This window comes from Manis javanica, chromosome 5 (genome assembly GCF_040802235.1).
Source record: "Manis javanica isolate MJ-LG chromosome 5, MJ_LKY, whole genome shotgun sequence".
In the NCBI taxonomy this organism is placed as follows: Eukaryota; Metazoa; Chordata; class Mammalia; order Pholidota; family Manidae; genus Manis; species Manis javanica.
In genome coordinates this window covers 23,963,438-23,982,948 of record NC_133160.1, presented here as the reverse complement: position 1 = coordinate 23,982,948, position 19,511 = coordinate 23,963,438, and the positions used below count along the sequence as shown (strand labels likewise).

Genomic DNA, 19,511 nt, shown 5'->3' with positions numbered 1-19,511 from the left:
TTCTCCATCTTTGGTTTACTGGGGTCATGAGCAAGTGTTTTGTTCCTGAGCTGTGGCCTCACCAAACATGTCTAATTCCTTTACCCGTCAAACCCAGCGGGTCACACAGGACAAGATAGCCTAGGGAAGACAGAGGGATGCAAATACTGGCAAGCCAAAGCCATGTGGTTTTCTCCTCCTGATAAGCTAATCTCTTAGCCAGACATAGTATTCCTTCCTGCCTAGATATACTAGATTCACATTCTGTTTATGTTTCCCTGGAGTAGAATGTGCCCGAATTTCCACCATCAGTAAGCAAGTCCTTGGCACGGTGTGGTGCTAGCCTCTCTTCTATAAGGGTTCTAGGTTCATCCCTAAAGTCTCAGTGTGACAGGCGAAGGGGCCTGGAACCAACCCAGTTCTGGGGAGGTGAGGCCATAGGGATAGTGCTGAGGGGGTGGAAAGGGCCAGACTATAAAATCTAACTTTATGAGTCTGCTCAGGACAGCGTGGCTTTTATTTCATTTGGTGCTTAATTCATTTATTCATTAATCCTACTTTTGTTCGGACTTAATAGAAGATCAGCCCAAGGCTAGGTGGTTTGGAATATGGGAAAAACAAAAATTTTAAGATACAAACCCAGTCCATAAGAAAAAGATCATGAGCTCAGTATGTCGGGTCCAGCCATTAAGTGGTCAGTCCAGTGACCCAACCACCTTTCCTTCCTTCCTTCCTCCCTCTGGCCTCCAGGGCCTCTGTGCACAGTGGGCACAGGGGCTTCCCTGAACTGCCAGACCTGTGGGCTCCCTGGGGAATGGATGAGGAAAAACCCCAGTCTTCTGGCAGGAAAAACCTCCTCTGGCATTGTTCATCACCCTCCAGGAGCCCCCAGCCAGGCCTCCCAAGGGCCTCACGGAGAGCAGAGCAGGGCCTGGACACCGTGAGGCTGCAGTTCCAGCTCCAGCCCTGTGGCCAGCTCGCTGTGTGGCCCTGGAGTCACCAGTCTTCATTGCCCTCCAGGTTTGGACCTTGATAGAAATACCTCCCTTGATAGAAATACCTCCCTTGATAGAAATACCTCCCTCTCTCTGCTTGCGAATGAAATACCTGCCACCTGGCATTTCCCACCTCCCAGCATTTCCCCCAGGAGGGTCTCTCTGAGAAGCCCGCACTGCCATTAGCTCCTAGGTCCCAGGCAAGTCTCAGAGGGGCACAAGTCCTGAGGAGCCAGCCCACGTCTCCCAGGCCTTTGCACCAGGGGGCTGCTGCCTGCCCTGCCTCTCTGTGCCCTGCAGGGCTGGCTCTGCTCACCCCTCACCCCTCAAGTATCAGCTCCCACATGCCCTGCTCTAGGGGTCTTTGACCCTGACAGCAACCCTGTTCTTCCCTCCCCATCCCATCACTCCCGGTCAGTGGCTTCCACCACCCTGCCTCCTCCAGAATGGCCTGGCTGTGTAGCTGCCGCCTTGCTGAGGAGACCCCAACTGCCTTGTTTGCTGCAGCATCCCTAGCGCCCCACACAGGCCTGGCACACCATAGGTCCTCAATAAGTCTTTGTGGAAGGAACAGATGAGTGCCAGCTGTGCGTCCAGCCTTAGAGGAGGCTCTGGGGCTAGGGAGAGGCAGTGAGAGCCCTGATGCCTGCGTGGGTAGCTGCATCCCCTGCCAGTGCCCGCGCTCGTGCAGCCTCTCAGGCTCTCAGCCACCCCCATCCTCCATGCTGTTGACGTTGGAACAGACTGAAGCGTCATGTGAGCACTGGGGCACCTGTTCTTCGGACCTCTAGATAATTATCTTGGCCTTATTAAGCCCTTAATTATCCAAGCAGCTAATCAGGCTCCCAAATATAAGGGCTTCCTCATCCCGGGGTCGGGAGGCAGGGTTCAGGCATCTGCAGGACATCCCTGGGCTCGGCAAGGTAAGGACAGGCCCTACTCTGTGGGACTCCTCCCTGAGAGGGTCTTATCCAGCTCTGTCCTTTTACAGATGAGAACACTGAGACCCAGGGAGGGTAAGGGACTTGCCTGAGATCACACAGCAAGTGGGTGGCAGGGCCAGGGCTTGGCGTTATGTTCGACCCCTACCCAGTGCTCCCCACCTGACAGGAAGCCACAGGACATTGCAATCTTCAAATATTCTAGGGCTTAGGCAAAATCAAGGAGACAGCTGATTTGTGGGGCCTCCTTGTGCTCCTGCTTTGCAGGAGCTCAGAGCTGGACAGGGGCAACAGGAGCAGGTTAGGGGGCACCTAGGAGCATTCGCAAGCAGAGAGAGGGAGGAAAGGACTCCAGGTGGAAGAAAAGCATGAGCAAAGATTGGGGGTGGGGATAGCAGGAGACCCTTATCTTGGGGTGGGATGGGTTAGATACACAGTCAAGTTCAAGCTGTAGTCTTTGAGCCTGGGGGTGGTTGGGGGTTGAGGGGAGGCTTCCTGGTGGAGGAGGCAAAGGCTGAAATTAGGATTTGAGAGATGTGTAGGTTATGGATGGGTGGGTGGAGGGCTTCTCAGAGGGAGGGACAGCTTAGACAAAAGCACAGCACAGACAGAAACAAAACCCTGCTATTGACTGTCTCAGAAACACTTGCATGACCATGTTATCCCAAGCCACTTACTATTCCAAGAGGGTGAAAAACCCTGCCTGAGTGGCCTTCACACTTGGCCTCAGTTCTGGCTTGGGAATGGGGAAACTGGGTGGCGCTCTGTCTCAGGGCTTAGTCTCCCCAACCGAGAGATGGGGCTGGGCCTGGAGGAGACCTTCACCCAGCCCCTCCCAGCTCCGTCACTGCACTGAACTTCACAGTCCTTCCAGGGATGATTTTTAAAGAGATTTGGCACTGGACATGCAAGTGTTTGCAAGTGTGTGCTTGCAGTGGTTGAGGAAACACCAAGACTGATGACTGTCAAGCCTAGATAGATATTTAAAAATTGAATGAGATGAGAAATAGATTACACTTCCGTTTAGCAAATGTTGATTGTAGGCTCGAATGGTCTCCTCTGGCTTTTTAAATTTTGGCTACTTCTCATCCTTTAGGTCTCAGCCTAAGTATCTCCTCTTTAGAGAGTCCTCCCCTGAACAATCTCCACCCCGCATGTGCATGTGAGCATGGATGCACGTGCACGCACACACTCACATTTTATCCCTTTCTATTGCTTCTCTTTAAGATTTGGGAGGAGTAGGACTCTCCCTACCATGTATGTGCAGCCTGGTCTGCCTGGCACATAGTAGGCACTCAATAATGCTAACTGAATGAATGAATGAGTGAATGAATGCAGGCCTAGGCTCTGATTGGGGAGGCGGGCCCCCAGCAGGCACCTGTGTCTGTCATGGATCAGTGCAGCCCTCAACGGCTAAGCCCTTGCCAGCAGGAGTCCAGCTCGAACTCTGCATCTCCAAGTGGCACAGGCCAGGCCCCCTGGCCCCACCTTGATTCTTTTCAGCCACAGCTCAAACCTGAAATAAACATTTGGCCTCTGGTTGGGAGAATTTCAGGTCTTGGTAAGTAGGAGGCAGAGGTTCCCAGGGTCCAGGATTGTGATAGGTATTTCACAGGTGACTTGAAGGACCCAGGATAAGAGGTCCTTTTTCAGTTACCTATGTACCTGCTGTGAGACTTTGGGGCCATGCCCAAGTTTCCCTGTGGTGAGGTGATGAGATTGCTGTAAGTGAGACTGAGCTGGAGGAGGTGAGGGATGCTATTGGCTGTAGTGTCAGGATTGGGGGAGCAGAGGGACCCTCTTCCCATACTTCCGTGGGAGGTCCCCAAGCCGGGACCAGGTAGGAATCCCCTCTGCATCCCCAGCATTCCTGGCACTGAGCCACACTTGAGCTCATGAAAAAATGCAGCTGATAATGCAGGCTGGGTAGAATGCAGCATGTCCACGGATGAGCAAACAGGCTTTGAGAGAGAAGTGACCTGCCTAGGGTGATTCCAGAGGCCCTGGGTTTAAGAGGACACTGATCCCTCTGGGAGGCAGTAACGAGGTTTGCTGTACTGGCTGGAGTCCAAAGGCTCCTGGATCCCCAAGATCATCCAGAGGGCCCAGTCTGCTCTAGAGCATGGGAGGTTCCCAGGGGAGCCAGGGTCTGGTGGGCTGCACCCCATTCAGGCTCCGTGGCAGCGGAGGAACCATGCTGCGGATCCTGTTTCTGACACTCTGCGGCCTGCTGACCCGCACACGAGCTGACCCTGGGGCACTGCTGCGGTTGGGCACGGACATCATGAACCACGGTGAGCTCATGGGCCTGGGGGCTGGGACAGTACCTAGTGGATGTTCATGTTTGCACGGCCTTGAGCATCCTGTAATCCTCAAAATAAACTTATAAGCAATATGTTATCATCCCTCCGGTTTACAGAGGGGGGAAACTGATGCCCAGAGAAAATGAGATGACTTTCCCAAGGTCCCCCTACAAGTTGGAGGCAGAGCCAGAAATCCTGCTTCCTTGGAGCCCCTTCCCCTTCACTTGGCCCTGATGGCTGTGGTTGGCAGCCACAAGTGGGGTGTAAGGATGACAGACATGAGCCAAATCCCAACTCTGCCAGTAATTTGCTGTGTGACTTCAGGCAAGTCACTTACCCTCTCTGTGTTGCTGTTGTCTCTCTGTAAATGTAAAAGGTAAATAAATGTAAAATAGGGTGACCAGTCCTTACCTGGCAGATCAAATAAAGCGTGAGATTAAAATCCCCTTGGGGGAGCTTTAGTAAAATTTATTTTCTACCTCTGAGCTCCATGACTTCAAGGGAAATGGTCACATCCAGAACCAAAGGATGACAGTTCTATCAGCTCAGTATTTGTCTCCTCTCCTGGAATGGCCTCTATTATAGAGTGTTTCTGGCACAGAGTCATTTGGGGTTGGGGCTGCCAGGCCTGGGGAATCAGAATGCCTCAATTTCATGCACAGAATCAGCACTTTCACAAGCTCCCGAATGAGTTCCCTGGTCACCAGGTTTGGGAGTAGCTGTGCCCCAGGATAAAGCCGACACTCTAGCTCGGGGTGCAAGGCCTCCATGAGAGGACCCCTGCAAACTGTTCTGAGTTCTCTGTCATGTCTCTCTCTGCCCTCCAGCCATGCTGAGTTGCCTACTCGGGCCTCCCCATGCCCCCCCCCTTCGCTACCTCTGCATTTGCTGTGCTCTCTGCCCAGCGTGGCCTCCTTTTTCCCTTTGCTTCTTGGTGAAAATTCCTATCCCTCCTTTCAAAGACCAGCTGATTTGTCACCTCCTCCTAGAAGACTTCCCCTTCTCTTCCCTTCCTAGCCCAAACCCCACCTGTGGTTCCTCCAGCTGTCTGCACTTATTATGGCTCTTGTCACTCATTTCTGTCATTGCTGGTGGCCCTGTCTCCCCCTTGAGGCTAGAGAGGAGAGCAGGGGCTGGGCGTGACTCACCTCTGGGTCTCGGGGTTGCCCAGCCCATGGCAGGACACAGTGAATGTGGGGCACCTGGTGGAGCGATCTGCAAATGGCCTGGGCCTGGGATGCCTGAGAGTTTGGCCCAGGGCAGGGAAGCAGTGGGGACGCCTGGTGAGTGTCTCTGGACCCTCCCCCCTTCCAGAGGTGCAGAGTGCCCTGGATGAGAGTCATATCCTGGAGAAGATGGCAGCTGAGGCGGGCAAGAAACGGCCAGGGATGAAACCCATCAAGGGCATCACCAAGTGAGCAGGGGGTGGCAGCTGGGGCAGGAGGTAGTGGGGAATGCCATGCCAGGACCTGAGAAGGCAGGAGAGAGAGCTGGTGCAGGACACAGGGACTCTTCCCTGCCTTGCTGTTGGCTTGCTTTGTGACCTTGGGTAGGTCACTGCTCCTGCCTGGGCCTTAGACATCCACTAGGGTCATTGGGAGGGGAAAGTGAGGTTGAAAAGCCAAACTCCAACTCCCTGTATGCAGCAGGGGCTCGCTGAAAGAACATGAAATTGAGTGAAAAATAATCAAGTGGCAAAGCCAGAAAGGCATCAACAATAATCTAATGATGGGGCAAATTTGGTCCATTGTAAGGGGCATATGGAATTGATTAGTAGGGGCTGCCTGGAATGATGTGCTGGAGAGGGTTCAATTAGCAATGTCTGCCAAGAGCTCAGGATGGGCAGGTGGAGGTATATGTGTCACATCTTTGTTACCCTGAATCTTGACTGGTGGCTCCCAGCCATGGGTGATTTTGCCTCCAAGGGACATTTAGCAAAGTCTGGTTTCTGGATATATTTTTGGTTGTCATGACTTGCTGGAGTGTTGGGGGAAGATGCATCTAGTGTCTCTAGAGGATAGAGGCCAAGGGTGCCACTAAACATCCTACAGGGCACAGGACAGTCCCCCACAACAAAGAATTATCCTGTCCAAAATGTTAATGATGCCACTGTTGATAAATTCTTATCTAAGCAAACCTCCCCATTTTTCCTATGGGGAAACTGAGGCCCACAGAAGGGAAGGAAGCAGCCCCAAATCACAGTCATCCCATTGTCCTGACTCACACATGATGAGTGCTTCTGTGTACTAATTGGTTCATGTCTAGTCTTTTTGTTTGTGTTTCATGATGGCTCCACAAGGCAGGCTTGTCTCTGTGATATGGCATGAGGAGTTTATCCAAGGCCTCCCAAGCAAGGTGGTGGAGGAGTGGATGGAGGGCCTGGGTCTTGCTTGCCCAGTTCTCATTGCTATGGATGTCTGTCCCCTCCCAGTCTGAAGGTGAAGGACGTGCAGCTGCCTGTTATCACATTGAACTTCATACCTGGGGTGGGCATTTTCCAGTGTGTGTCCACAGGTATGACCATCACTGGCAAGAGGTGAGTATGGCAGGTGCGGGGAGGTGGGAAGGGGAATGGAATCCTTGTCTCACTCTTACAGGCATATTTATTGAGTAGCTACTGTGTCTCGCCTGGCTGCTGCGGTCTGAGATGATGCAGACTTGGTTTCTACCTTTGAGGGTAACCAGAGCTGAGTACAGACAGTCACAGACTAGTGATTAGCCTGGGACAGATGAAGCACTGGCAGTGTGGGGGGATCAGAAGAGGCTTTGGGGAGATGTTGCTGTCTCCCAAGGATGTGCAGGAGCTCACCAAAGCAAGTGGGGTGAGGAAAAATTGGTTTTGTGATTTGGGGCAGGTGCCACCTCCTTTTCTGTCCTGTGAGGGTGGTCCCCTACCCTTTCCACCTCGCAGAGATGCTGAGACTGTGGGCAAAGAGGAGATGGGGATGGTGGGCACAGTGACAGAGATGCCCATGGTGCCCGCCTGCCCTCTCCGCCAGCTTCATGGGTGGGAACATGGAAATCATCTTGGTCCTGAACATCACAGCCACCAACCGGCTTCTGCAGGATGAGGCCTCGGGCCTCCCAGTGTTCAAGAGCGAGGGCTGTGAGGTCATCCTGGTCAGCATGAAGACCAAACTGCCAAGCAGGTGAGGGGCTCTGCGGCCGGGAGGAAGGCTGTCCACGCTGCCACCCTGGCCTGGCACCCTGCTTCCTGAGCCATTGCACTTCCTTAACTGTGGCCCTGTATGTCCTGGGCCTAACTTCCTGCCATCCATGCCTCTGTCCCCACCCTCTGTGTCCAGCATGCCACCTAAGGTTGTCAACAAGCTCCTGGACAGCACCCTACGCAAAGTTCTCCCTACCCTGGTGAGTGCCCAGAGCAAGCCTGTACCCCTCACCTCTAGGAGTGCTTAGACCAGGGCTGGCAAGTGTATTTTATCTCAAGTGATCATAACTGACTGAGAGTGACTGAGGAGGATTCTGCGGCTGTAACTGGCTCAGTGGGAGAAAATTCTCTGATCACTGAGTGATGTCTGCCATGAGCACAGGAGGAGGAAATGGCAGCCTGCATGCCACAGCTTGCCGACCCTGCCTAGATCACCAGCCACTAAGGAATGAATCCTCACTAAGTCCAAAGGCTGTGGTCACTAATATTGCAGGATTCTAGTCTAGGCTCTGCCATTGACTTTCTGTGTGACTTGTGGCCTCAGTTTCCCCTCCAGTCCTTGTCCCACCAGGGCTCTTGGGACTCCCCGTGGAGTACCATTCAACAGTGAGGAATGGGGCACTTCATGTAGGGGCCCCCTCATCCCAGTGCCTTCTCTGCTTCCAGTTGTGTCCAGCCATCGATGCAGTCCTCGTGTATGTGAACAGGAAGTGGGCCAACCTGAGTGGTGAGTAACCTTAGCCATGCCTCACTCCCACGTGAGGACATCAGGACAGCCAGACTTCAATGTACCCATTTCCCACTCAAGTACCTGCTTCCAGCCTAGCTTTGGGACCAAGGAAGTCTGAGGCTGTGGTATCTGTCCATCCCCCACTGTCCAAATGGGAAGCCTAAGGCCTGGGGTCCTCACCTCTCAGCCCTCAATCCAGTATTCTATCCATCACCCCTGAGACTCCAAGAACAGTAGTTTTTTCAGACTCATTCACAAACCTTGCACCCTGAGTGGTTAATCCCAATAGTGATAATACCCAACTCTTTCCTTTGCCAAGGGGATCTGCTGCTTCCATCATCTCAGGGTCCAAAGAGCTCCCCAGTAGGGGGGGAGAGGGAAGCCCAATGGCTAGGACTGAAGGAAACTGGCTCATGTGCCCAGCAGTGTGGCTAGGACAAGGCACTTCACTCCTCTGAGCCTCAGTTTATGCATCTGTAAAACAGAACCAATAATCCTGACCCTGCCAGTCTGTTATGGGGACTGAGCTGTGACACCCACTGGTGAACTCTCAAATTCTGTGCCTGCAAAGTAATGTGAATGGGGGATGATTTTCCAGGTCATGCATCACTGCCTCCATTCTACAGGTGAAATTACTGAGGTTCAGAGATGTTAAGCAATTTGCCTTGGGTCACACAGAGAGACAGACTACCTGGTGCCCAGGCTAAGCTCAGGTGGCAGCTAGCTGGTGCCAGCTCCCATAGGCTGCCCCAGATTGGTGTCTCTCTGAATGGAACCTCATCTTGCACAGTCCCTACGCCCATGGGCCAGATGGGCTCTGTCAAATATGTCCTGACATCCGTTCCGACCACCACAGCCAGTTACTTCCAAGTGGACTTCAGTGTAAGTACCAGGGGGTCACAAGAGGGCTGGGGTCACACCAGCCTGCTTCTACCAGGGCAGGTGGTTGTGCCAGGGCTGTGGAGGGTGGAAAGGCCTACCATGGGAGTATTACGACATGGGTCCATCGCCCACTTTCTGCTCTCAACATGAGCCCTGAGTCCTGAGCTGATTTCCAGGGCTGCCAACTCCACACACACCTCCTCTCAAGGCTGTCTGTGTCCCCCACGAGTGGCTCACCCGGCTGTACCCCCCCCACTGTACAGATGGGAACACTGAGGTCCAGGGAAAGGCAGGACTTGGCTAGGGTCCCACTGTAAGCTGGTGGCAGAGTTGGGGCCTCACCAGGTTTCCAGAACTCTGGGTGACTAAGTGAGACTCATCTCTCAGGAATAGGAAGAAAAATCCCAGGAAGTCATCTCCCTGTCAAGTCTTCCCTAGCTTGGTTCTTATAGGCCCCACATTGTTTTCCGTTTACCTTCTCCTTAGACTAAAACAGAAAACACATTTTACATAAATAAGGACTCCAGCCAGTCAGAGTCAGATTAATTTGAGGTCACTTAAGCATGCTTAGGAGGGACTGCCAGTGGTTTGGTGGCGACCCCCTTGTCCCCTTGGGCCTCAGCCTGCCTATCTGCACACCGGGAAGGTCGAACCCCTGCAGCCTGCTCTGGCTCTGTCATCTCATGGCTTGCTGACTCGGGGCTGTTTGAGCACCATTAGTTTGGAAGACTGAGACTCACCGCCAGCCACAGTCCTCATGGCCGAGCTGAGTGTGTCTCTCTCGGCCGTCCTCCAGCCTGTGGTGCAGCTGCAGGAGGGCACTGCCATCCAGCTCGCTGAGGCTGGCGAGGCCCTCGAGCTCCCCGAAGGCTATGCTGAAGGCTCCTCCCAGCTGCTGCTCTCAGCCACCCTCCTCACAGCAGAGCTTGCCCTTCTGCAGAAGTCCTTCAATGTGAACGTCCAGGATAAGACGGTGAGCTGCCCATGGCTCCCCATGCACATCTGTGCCTACCCCCTGGAATGACAGTCTCTGCCTGGTGTGTCTGTCCTGAGAATGATCCTGTGATTATGGGCAACACTGGGACGAGGAGCTGCCAGGGCTGATTTGGGTTCTATCATCAGTTCACTCAGCATCCGCCATTTCTTTGCCATGTAACCAACCACCCAGATCGTCTACTCGTCCATCTATCCAACTGTCCCTACAAACGGGAGTTTATTCATCAGCCTATAATTCTCAAGCATTGCCCTCCCACCCATCTTTCTGTCCAGTTTTCCTCCCATCCATCTATCTCACTGCCATGTATTCATGCCCTAGACTCTATTCCCTCCCAGCTAGCATCCATCTCTTCCTCCACAGCACCCACATTCAGACCAGGGCCTGAAACTATTGAATGAGCAAACCTGTGCTTCTGTCACTTACCACCCGGACACCCATCTGCCCACCCAACTCTCCGTTACCCATCTCCTACTCATCTACTCATCCGTGTGTCCATCACCCCAATGTATCCATTCATCCTCCAGTCCATGCACCCACCCCCCATCCACTCATCAGTACATTTATCAGACCACTCCACCATCTGTTTATCCATCTATCCCCCTATCCATGATTCCTCTCATCCCTCTACCCGCCTATTCACCTGCACAGCTATTATTTATTCTTCTACACAAACACTCATCCATCCACGCCCCATCCACTCACCTACTCATTTGTTTATCCATTTCCCCCATCCATCTATCTATCCACAAATCCATCCATACCCCACCCCCCCAGCCTCTCACCTATCTGCCTGCTCTTTTACCCAACATTTTCTCAGCATTTGACCTTGTGCTCAGCACTGTGAGCACTGGAATGTGTAAGCCTCCATCTAGGTTGCCTACAAGCTTGTTACCTACTTAATCACAGAGTGGTAAGGGTTTTGATGAAAGGAACCTCAGAGAGCACATCTAATTGAGTCAGAGGAGATGTTTATCAGGATGGGTCAGGGAAGGCTTCAACAATCCTAACCTTACTTTTATTTTGCAGATTGGAGAGCTGCCCTCACAAACCACGGAGACACTGGCTGGCTTCATCCCTGAAGTGAGTGCCCCAGCTACTCAGGGCCACCATGCCCCTGCCGTGCCCTGTTCTCCAGCCGAAGAGTCAAGGGATTTGGGAGGCCACTGTTCAATGCCACCTGGTCTAATGTGGAATCACCCCAACGTCTCCATGCAGTACTCTTTTGATCCAGTGTGGAGACAGCTCAGTTTTTGTGCATTGTACTTTCTATGTCCAATGTAGAAATAGCCAGGTTGTTTTGTTTCTTTTATTTCCTGATAGACATATCCCAGCCTTTGCATGTCCTGCTTCCTGTACGCCAGGTAGAAATCACCTATTTCGTGACGGACTCCTGGCTTTAACTGAGGCCACCAGTCTGAGGGTTGGCCCTGAGGGGAGCTCCCTGGTTTCTGTAGGTGGCTGAGGCGTATCCCAAGCCAAAGCCCTTGGTGACACAGATCAGGATAAACAAGCCCCCCCGGGTCACCATGAAGACAGGCAAAAGCCTGCTGCACCTCCATGGCACCCTGGAGATGTTTGCTGCGCGGCGGCGGCACAAGGCTCCTGTATCCCTCTTCCGCCTAGAAACTGTGAGTAGAGTCTCCTCCCCATTCAATCCCTCCATGGATGTTTGAGGCTGGCGGGTGGGGTTTTAGCTGACAGCCCAATAATGGATTTCTTAGTTAATCTCAGTTGTGTGATCCTAATCTCTGGGCACTGTCAGCCTGAAGTCTGATCCTTGGCTCTGCCCATGGGCGTTTGAATGGGGAGAAAGATCAACAAACTGAGAGTCAGTAGTCCAGTCCTCCCTTTCTCTCTCCTCCTCCCTTCCTCCTCCTTTCCTCTTCCTAGCACTCTTCTTCTTTCTGTCCCTCCAACATTCATTAGCATCTGTAAGAGCAGTGAAGGACTCACCCAGAGGACTGTGGGAGCCTAGGGAGATCCCCAGGCTAGTTTGAGGAAATCACAGAGGACTTCCCAGAGGAGGTAATAATGCCTGAGTTATGTTTTGAAGGTTGAGCAGGAGCTGACCTGGCCAAGAGTTGATGTTGGGGAGGCTGGTGAGGGAGGGCATTCTAGATGGAGGTCACAGGGTGTGCAAAGCCTGGCAATGACATGGTATGTACAGGGGCCTACAAACCTGCCAGTTATTTTTGAGAGTGCTGTCCTGGGCCAGGTACAGGGAAGATGAGGAGCCCAGGCTGGGGTCATGGGGAGACTGCTGGGCTCACCTCCTGAAGATGAGATGGGAAGAAAGGACGTCCTCTGCTTTGTCTTGGCAGTGGTGGTGGTGCTAGGAAAGGGGGAAAGCCCCGGTTCTACCAGCCCTAATGGGGGACCACTGCCTTTTCCCTGCTTCCCCCCAATGGCAGCACTTCAACCTGAAAATCCAATATTCAGTTCACGAGAACCGGCTGCAGATGGCCACCTCTTTGGACAGGTAGGAGTCTGCGGCCCACATGAACATCCCTGAACCCTTGCATGGATGTTACCAGCACCACTTGGTTTCCTGCTCCAGGGTCTCCCTCTGACCCATGAAGCACAACCACAAGGCCAGGTTTCTCTGGTCACCATCTCTGTTCTAGAACCCTCAGTGGCTCCCCATTGTCTGCATAATCTTTCCTCAAGTCTTAGCCTGGCACTCAAGGCCCTCCTCAAGTTCTCCCGCCACTGCTCCCACTGTTCCACTAGGCTCTTACACAGTGAGTCTGATCGTGGGCCCATGTCCCCTTTTCCACTAATAGGTCTTTGCCCATGCCACCCAAATGTCACCTGCCAATCAGCACCCACCTCAAATGCCACCTCCTCCAGGAAGCCTTTCCTCATACTAATAACGGCTAACATTTATAGAGCGCTATTTGTGACGAAGTAACTTCATGTGTTACATTCATTATTCCACCTCAACATCCTAATTTCACATTCAGTTGCTCATTTATTTTTGTATTTGTTTTAATCTTTGATCTGACCTGTATTAAGCCAGCATTCTTTCAGTTACAAGAGTCAAATCCAACTTTAACTGGCTTAAGCCCAAAAGGGAATCTTTTGGCTCATATAATTGAAAACTCTAGGGAAATCAATTTCAGGTGTGGCTGGATCTAGGTGGGCAAAGTCCTCAATATTCTGTCTCCCTCTTCCCTTGGCCTCTGCTGTCCACTTTGTTGGCTGAATTCTCAAGCAGCCTCTGGCCATGTGGCAGCAAAGGGAAGCCCAGCAAAAGAGAGGTCTCTTGTTCAATAATTCTAATAAAATTACCAAAGCTTCTTCTCGCTGGATCACATGACCAACCCTAAGCTTATTACTGTGGCTTGAGAGATGGGATGCTCGGAAGACCAGGCCTGCGTCGGTTGTGTGCTCACCCTGGGGGCTCTGGGTTCAGCCCCCTCTGAGTGCTCTGGAAGGAGAGTAGAAAATGGAGGGTCTGTTACCAGAACAGAGACTAGATGTTGGAAAGATAGAGCCACCAGAAGACCATCTCATTGCCTGTTCCGGTGCCAGCACATATCAGTGCCTACTGTAGATGTGCAGGGGAGGGGTCAGGCAAGGGGCCTCAGCTGTGCCCTGTAAGGATCTGCAGACTTCTGCATACCTGGCCTTTGATCAGAGCGATAGACATGGCTGGGGATCCCAACAGAAAGACTCAGGACCACTGACAGGAGGCGGCAGTTTGAGCTGAGAGAGACAAAATGGGCTGTAGTGAAAGGTGGTGAGTGCCCCATCATAGGCAGCATCCAGCAGAGTCTTATGATCACCTGGTCTGAAGGCTGTAGAGGGGACTGCTGCATCATGGACGTGTTGGAGGGGTCCGACATCTCCTTCCTCCAGGGCCAGGGAGGTGACTGGCTGCCCTGCTCCTCCTTGTTTCCTTCTCCCCCACAGATTGCTGAGCCTGTCCCGGGTGTCCTCGTCTATTGGTGCCTTCCGTGTAAGTGTCCCAAGTGTGTCTGCCTGGTCTGGCTTAAGGGCAAGACTGGGCCTGTTCCCCCGTGGGGCTATAGGGAAGGGCCCTGAAATAGAGGCAGAGTGAGTGATGCAGTCACTGTGGGACTTGGAGATCCTGACCTGATGTGTGACTTTGTGAACGTTGCTTAGCCTTTCTGAACCCATTTCATTTTCTGGATGGAACCTGGACATCTCCTTGGATTAGTGCTAAAAACATTGTCATGCATAGCAGCAGCCTGAGCTGACGTGGTTGGCCCAACAGTCATTTTCATTAGTCTCTGTAGCCTCGGAGCCCAACACAGAACCTTATCTAGTAGGTGCTAATAATAATAACACAGCACTGGCCATGTCCTATTGCTATACCCAAACTCATTGAATCCCTGTGAATAGGTGCTATTATATTCCACTTTCACAGATGGGGAAACTGAGATATGGAGAAGCAGTGAATGAGCCACTGATCAAAGCTACTGAGTTTTCTGTAGGAGCAGGAATGGGGTCCACAGGCCACCCAATGTCTCCTGGATTCCTCCACGCCTGCATGACCCAAGGCCCACACATCACCTGAACAGGGACTAAGCAGAGGTGAAGGGCATCGGCCTAGCCAGACAGGGTCAGGCCCAGTTTTGATGCAAGGTGGACAAATTATTTCATGTCTCTAATATTCATTTCCAGGACCTCTGAACCTAGCTGGAGTGAGGGCTGAAAAAATCTGTTGATTCATTGAATGACGAGATGTAGGCCTTTTTCCCTTCCTCTCTTTCCCCCAGGAGAAGGGATTGACTGGCTTAATCACCGATTACCTCCAAGAAGCCTACGTTCCAGTCATCAATGGTGAGGGAGGGCTCCAACAGGCTAGGAGTTTTCTGGTGCCAAGAAGCCCTCTAAGCAAGAAGGGATGGCACCTAGGGGTCTCCGAGCCTGTCCACTGACATCAAATGGGGGAGGCTGAAAGGGAATGGATGGTCATTACGAATCTTTGAACCGGCCTGGGGACAAAGTGGCCCCTACAATTTGGACCCTTGACACTTGACCCCACACCATGAGTCCAGCCTTGACCCCAGACCCTGGGATGTAAATACAGGGTGCTCAGGCTTATGCTCCCTAGGCCAGTGCAGCTGGCAGTCACCATGAATCCGTCACTGCCCTGTCCTCACAGCTCCACTCCCGGCAGCCACTTCTTCATCAGCCACAGAGCACTCAGGCTGAAATGGCTCTAACTGTGTTTCTCAGATTTGCTCCAAGTGGGGCTCCCACTTCCCGACCTTCTGGACATGAATTACAACCTGGCAGAGCTGGACATAGTAGAGGTGAGGAAAGGAGTTGAGGAAGGCCATGTCAATCAACACTTTCAGCCAACGAATGAAGAGCAAAAGCCTGCCTGTCCAACCCGGAGGGAGCCAGGCTGAGGAGCAAAGTGGCCATCAGTATAATCCTGCCAATTCCTTGAATGAGATCTTGCCCCTCAGAACCTGGGCCCCCCTTGGCCAGGGGCTCCCCACAAGGATATGTGAATTCTGCTATTCTCCTTCTCTGCCATGTTGAGCAAATAACTTCACCTTTCTCTATGCCTCCATTTCTCTTTGACTTAAAAAGGGGATGATAATATGGGTATCCACCTTAGAGAGCTACTGTGATGATTCATTGAGATAATTCACCTAAATGCATACAGTAAGTGCTCAATAAGTATTAGCTTTACATTGCATGCCAAGCTTTGCGCTTGGAACATTAAACGCACATTCTTCCCACTGGATTGCTGCATTCTGGGAGACAGGCATGTTTATCCCCACTTGACTGTTGAGAAATTGAGGCTCAGAGAGGTGAAGGATCATAGGCAAGTCTAATTCATCCTCTACTCTTCAACACTGTGCTAGTTTCCATTTCCTGGCCACAGCCCGCTCCATCCCACCCTGCACCGGGGTGGTCACTGCCATTGCTCCAACCCCCCAACACCTGGCCCTTTGCCTCCTGCCAGAACGCCCTGGTGCTGGACTTGAAGCTGGACTGACCAGGGCAGGACCCGCGTGCCAGCTGCCTGCACATCACCAACCAGCTGCACCACATAGGGGCCCCCAACTGGATCTGGGGGCCTTGCTCCCTGCCACTGGTGGCCACTTCCTTTGATGAGGCATGAGGGGGACAGGCCCTGTCTGGGGCCTTGGGAATAAACAGGAGAAAGGCCCTCATAAACATCTGATGTTTGACCTCTGTATTTGTAGCAAGTCGATGTGTGAGCTTTTAGTGGGTTTTGGGGTCTAAGACCAGCTCGGGGTCTGGGAGAAGCTGGCCACAGCCATGGAGGCAGGCTGAGCATATATTGATTACATGCTGAATGCCATGTTTAGGGCCTTACTGCACCATCTCATTTCATCCACACAATAACCCTATGAGGGGAGGGCCACCACTGCCATCCCCACTTTACAGATGAGGAAACTGAGGCACAGGGGGTCAGCTCCCTTGCCCAAGGCCATAGTTAAGCAAGTGGCAACACTCTTCCCATCTACCTTAGCCACTTGCCCCACATCCCAGTAACTTGAGGAGGCCCTGTTCACACCAGTGGAAGGCCTGGGTGCCTCCAGGAATTCTCCCCATGTCACTGCCCTCAGAGCATCTGTCTGAAGGTCTTTGTGTCTGTGGGAGTGACTCTGCATATGGGGATCTGGGTGGGTGTGTAAGGGTAGGGGTCCATGCCTCGGCACACTTGAGTGTCTGTGGGTAGTGTGGTGTGGCTGGAGGCCTGGCTTGGAGGCCAGCTCTCCCAGAGGCCACAGGGCCCCTGCAGGTGTGCCCTGGCGCAGCCTGGCCCAGGCCCATACCACAGAGGAGGGAGGGCCGGGAGGGGGGAAGGGGGAGGGCCCTCCCGGGAAGGCCCTCTCCCCTCCCCTCCTCTCCCCTCCCTCCCCTCAGCCCGGATGCCAGGCCCGCCCCTCATCCCTCATCATTGCCCTTAATCCCATCACCCATCATTTCCTGGCTCTGAAACAATGGCAGCCTTGAGGCAGGCCTGGCGGATAAGATGCCTGGGTAATCCACAGGTGGCTGATAACCTACCCTGGGCATGCCAGAGACGCCCCCTCCACTCCCCCAGTCCCGACGTGGAACGTTTGCATGGCACACTCATGGCTCCTGAAGGCTCACTGCCACCCTCCCCAGGCCCCGTGCATAGCTGGGGAAACCAAGGTACAAAACTGTGAGAGTCACAGGGGGCCTGGGGTCTTGTCTCAGTGTGATCAGGAGCACACGGGGTGGCCTTGGACAAACCGCGACTTTCCTCCTGACTTCAATTGTCCCATCTGGGAAATGGGAGAGGGGTTGCTCTGATCTCTAAGCTGATTTCAACATTCTTTGTTAACCTGGGCAGAAAATGGGGGCTGAGCTGGCAGGGGGAGCCCTGCACTGTGACTCCACCCCCTGGGGAGGCGACGGTGAGGTTCTCTGTCCACGGGCACTGCTCACTTTCCAAGGCTCCCAGCCCTAGATGAGGGAGTGGAAGCTCGGAGAGATGAAGGGACTGGCCCAAGGGCATACTCTGTGCGGAGCTGGGACTCGAATCTTGTCTGCCGGAGTTCCTGTCTCCTCCTCGCTCCTTCATACTGCACTCAGCAGTGGGGTGCACCAAGCTCCTTTAAAGAGACTGAAGTCCAGAGTGGTGTGTGATCAGCTGAAGCTCACAAAGCAGGAAGGGAGCAGAGCCAGGGCTTTGACCCTGGGCCCCCAGCAGTTGACCCCCAGGGACCTGCCAGGCAGCCCACCCCTGGGACTGTGAAGACCACAGAATGCTCCCTGCATCTGTGTCCACGTCGGTCACCACCGCCCTCCTTCTCCCTTCCCAGCCCCTCTCAGCTCCAGTGCCTTCAGGCAGGCCACCCAGGGATCTTGTTATTGTCTGGATTTCTCGGGCACCCCTTCCTTGATGCCCTAAAGTCTACTTCCAGACACTTGTCCTGCCAACCAGACCAGTCAGGTGAGGGTGGGCACCTTTAATATCAGCCCATTTTGCAGATGGGGAAATTGCAGCTCTGTGAGGTAAGTCACTTGATAGTAAGAGAGTCAGGAATTGAGCCCAGGAATTTGGTCTCCAAAGCCTTCACTTTGGGGAGTAACACCCAGGGGCGTTTCTTCTCCAGCCCCTCCCCTGCTTTACCCTCTCCTCTTGCTCCCCCTCTCCCTCACCAGGGCTTTCAAAAGAGCTGCACACCAGGTGGCCCCTGGAGTGTGTTAAACATGCCAGTTCCTGAGCCCTCTATCCCTGGCCTGTTGAGTCAGGGTTTTGAGGTGGGACCTGGAGCTGTGCAGCATTTTAATTAATCCCCTCCTCCTGTGTGCAGGCCCGACACCTGACTTGGCTTCAGCATTTCAAGAGGGTGACAGGGGCCTGAGGAGTGGGTGGGGGTTGCAGTCTCCTCTGGGGTGGACTCTGAAAGGAACTGGGGAAGATAAGGCAGACAGAACTAGGTAGCATCTTCCTCCCTTCCAAAGGGCCAGCCTGGGCAGTGGTGAAGATGACCAGTGTTGGAGTCTGAGGTCTAGCTGGACCCCTGTGTGACCTTGGGCCAGCAGCTTCCCCTTGCAAAGCCATGGTTCTGCAAATGTAAGGCAGGGAGATAATGCTAATGCTGACCTCACAGGTCATGGTAACCAGAAGTCTCCCACATGTCAGTTACTCACACATGGTAAGTGCTAGGTGCTAGCTTTCTCTCCTCCTCCCTCAAGCAAAGGTCTGAAAAATAACTGGAAATTCCCAGTGCTGGTGAGGCAGCAGAGCGGCAGTGACTCTCCCAGACTACTGGTGGGAATGCCCAGTGGCAGAGCCACTTTGGAGAGCCGCGGCATCATCTAGGGAAGCTAAGCGTGTGCACGCTCTGCTGTGATCCAGCAGCCCGACTCCTGGTGTAGAGAAATAAAAGAGAAAAACATATGTCCCCAAAAAGACTTGACAAGAATATTCATAGCAGCTTTATTCATAATCGCTGACAAATGGAAAGCCCAGGTGCCTCTAGATAGAATGGCTGATTGAACTGTACTGTGTTCACATAACGGAGGAGTACATAGCAAAGCAAAGTGAATCACGGCGCCACGCAGAAGGAATGAATTCCATAGGCACAGAATGTAAAGGAAGCCACACTCAAAAGAGTGCACATGTGCAATTCCATTTATATGGTCCACAAGGGTGTATGTACTAGGCTCATCCGTTGGGTTAGAGGTCAGGACAGTCAGTGGTCACCCTTGGCAGACACTGATCTGGAGGGGACTCGGGGGGCTTCTGGGTTACTCAGTTTGTAAATATTCATCAAGCTGTATATTTAAGATTGGAGCTTTTCTCTGTATGTGTTTTTAATTTCAATAAAAAGCTTATTTTTTAAAAGTTGGTGTGGTTTAGTAACCTGTGTCTAGTTATCAGGATAAGTATTGTATAGTTATGAGGTAAATGAGGCAAATAGCACCCCATGTCACCAGGCAGGAACTCAGGGGCCCATGCAGAAGGCAGACCCACAAACATCCAGAAACATGGCTATAGCTCTGCATGCCCAAACTGTGAC

At 52.8% G+C, this 19,511-nt stretch overlaps 1 protein-coding gene across 3 annotated transcripts; it reads left to right on the top strand.

The window, feature by feature from the left end:
* Nucleotides 1-869: 869 nt before the first annotated feature.
* BPIFB6 (BPI fold containing family B member 6) lies at nt 870-16,148 on the top strand. Of its 3 annotated transcripts, none has more exons than XM_073236723.1 (16): nt 870-999; nt 4,088-4,209; nt 5,533-5,632; nt 6,650-6,754; nt 7,218-7,367; nt 7,524-7,587; nt 8,054-8,114; nt 8,974-8,999; nt 9,796-9,972; nt 11,023-11,076; nt 11,451-11,624; nt 12,408-12,475; nt 13,912-13,957; nt 14,742-14,805; nt 15,205-15,281; nt 15,947-16,148. In XM_073236723.1, the coding sequence occupies exons 2-16, from the start codon at nt 4,110-4,112 to the stop codon at nt 15,977-15,979; spliced, it is 1,299 nt and encodes a 432-aa protein (XP_073092824.1). In that variant the 5' UTR covers nt 870-999; nt 4,088-4,109; the 3' UTR covers nt 15,980-16,148. The 3 variants fall into 3 exon arrangements, with proteins under 3 accessions (XP_073092824.1, XP_073092823.1, XP_017518162.3); XM_073236722.1 differs by having other exon boundaries at nt 8,908-8,999; XM_017662673.3 differs by lacking the exon at nt 870-999 and having other exon boundaries at nt 2,448-4,209; nt 8,908-8,999.
* The last annotated feature ends 3,363 nt before the right edge of the window (nt 16,149-19,511 follow it).

Excerpts from the sequence above, each read along its gene's own strand:
- BPIFB6 (XM_017662673.3), top strand. The coding sequence starts at position 4,038 with ATGGGAGGTTCCCAGGGGAGCCAGGGTCTGGTGGGCTGCACCCCATTC. Across the intron at positions 4,210-5,532 it reads CACGGACATCATGAACCACG|AGGTGCAGAGTGCCCTGGAT; the intron begins GTGAGCTCATGG and ends CCCCCCTTCCAG. Across the intron at positions 5,633-6,649 it reads CCCATCAAGGGCATCACCAA|TCTGAAGGTGAAGGACGTGC; the intron begins GTGAGCAGGGGG and ends GTCCCCTCCCAG.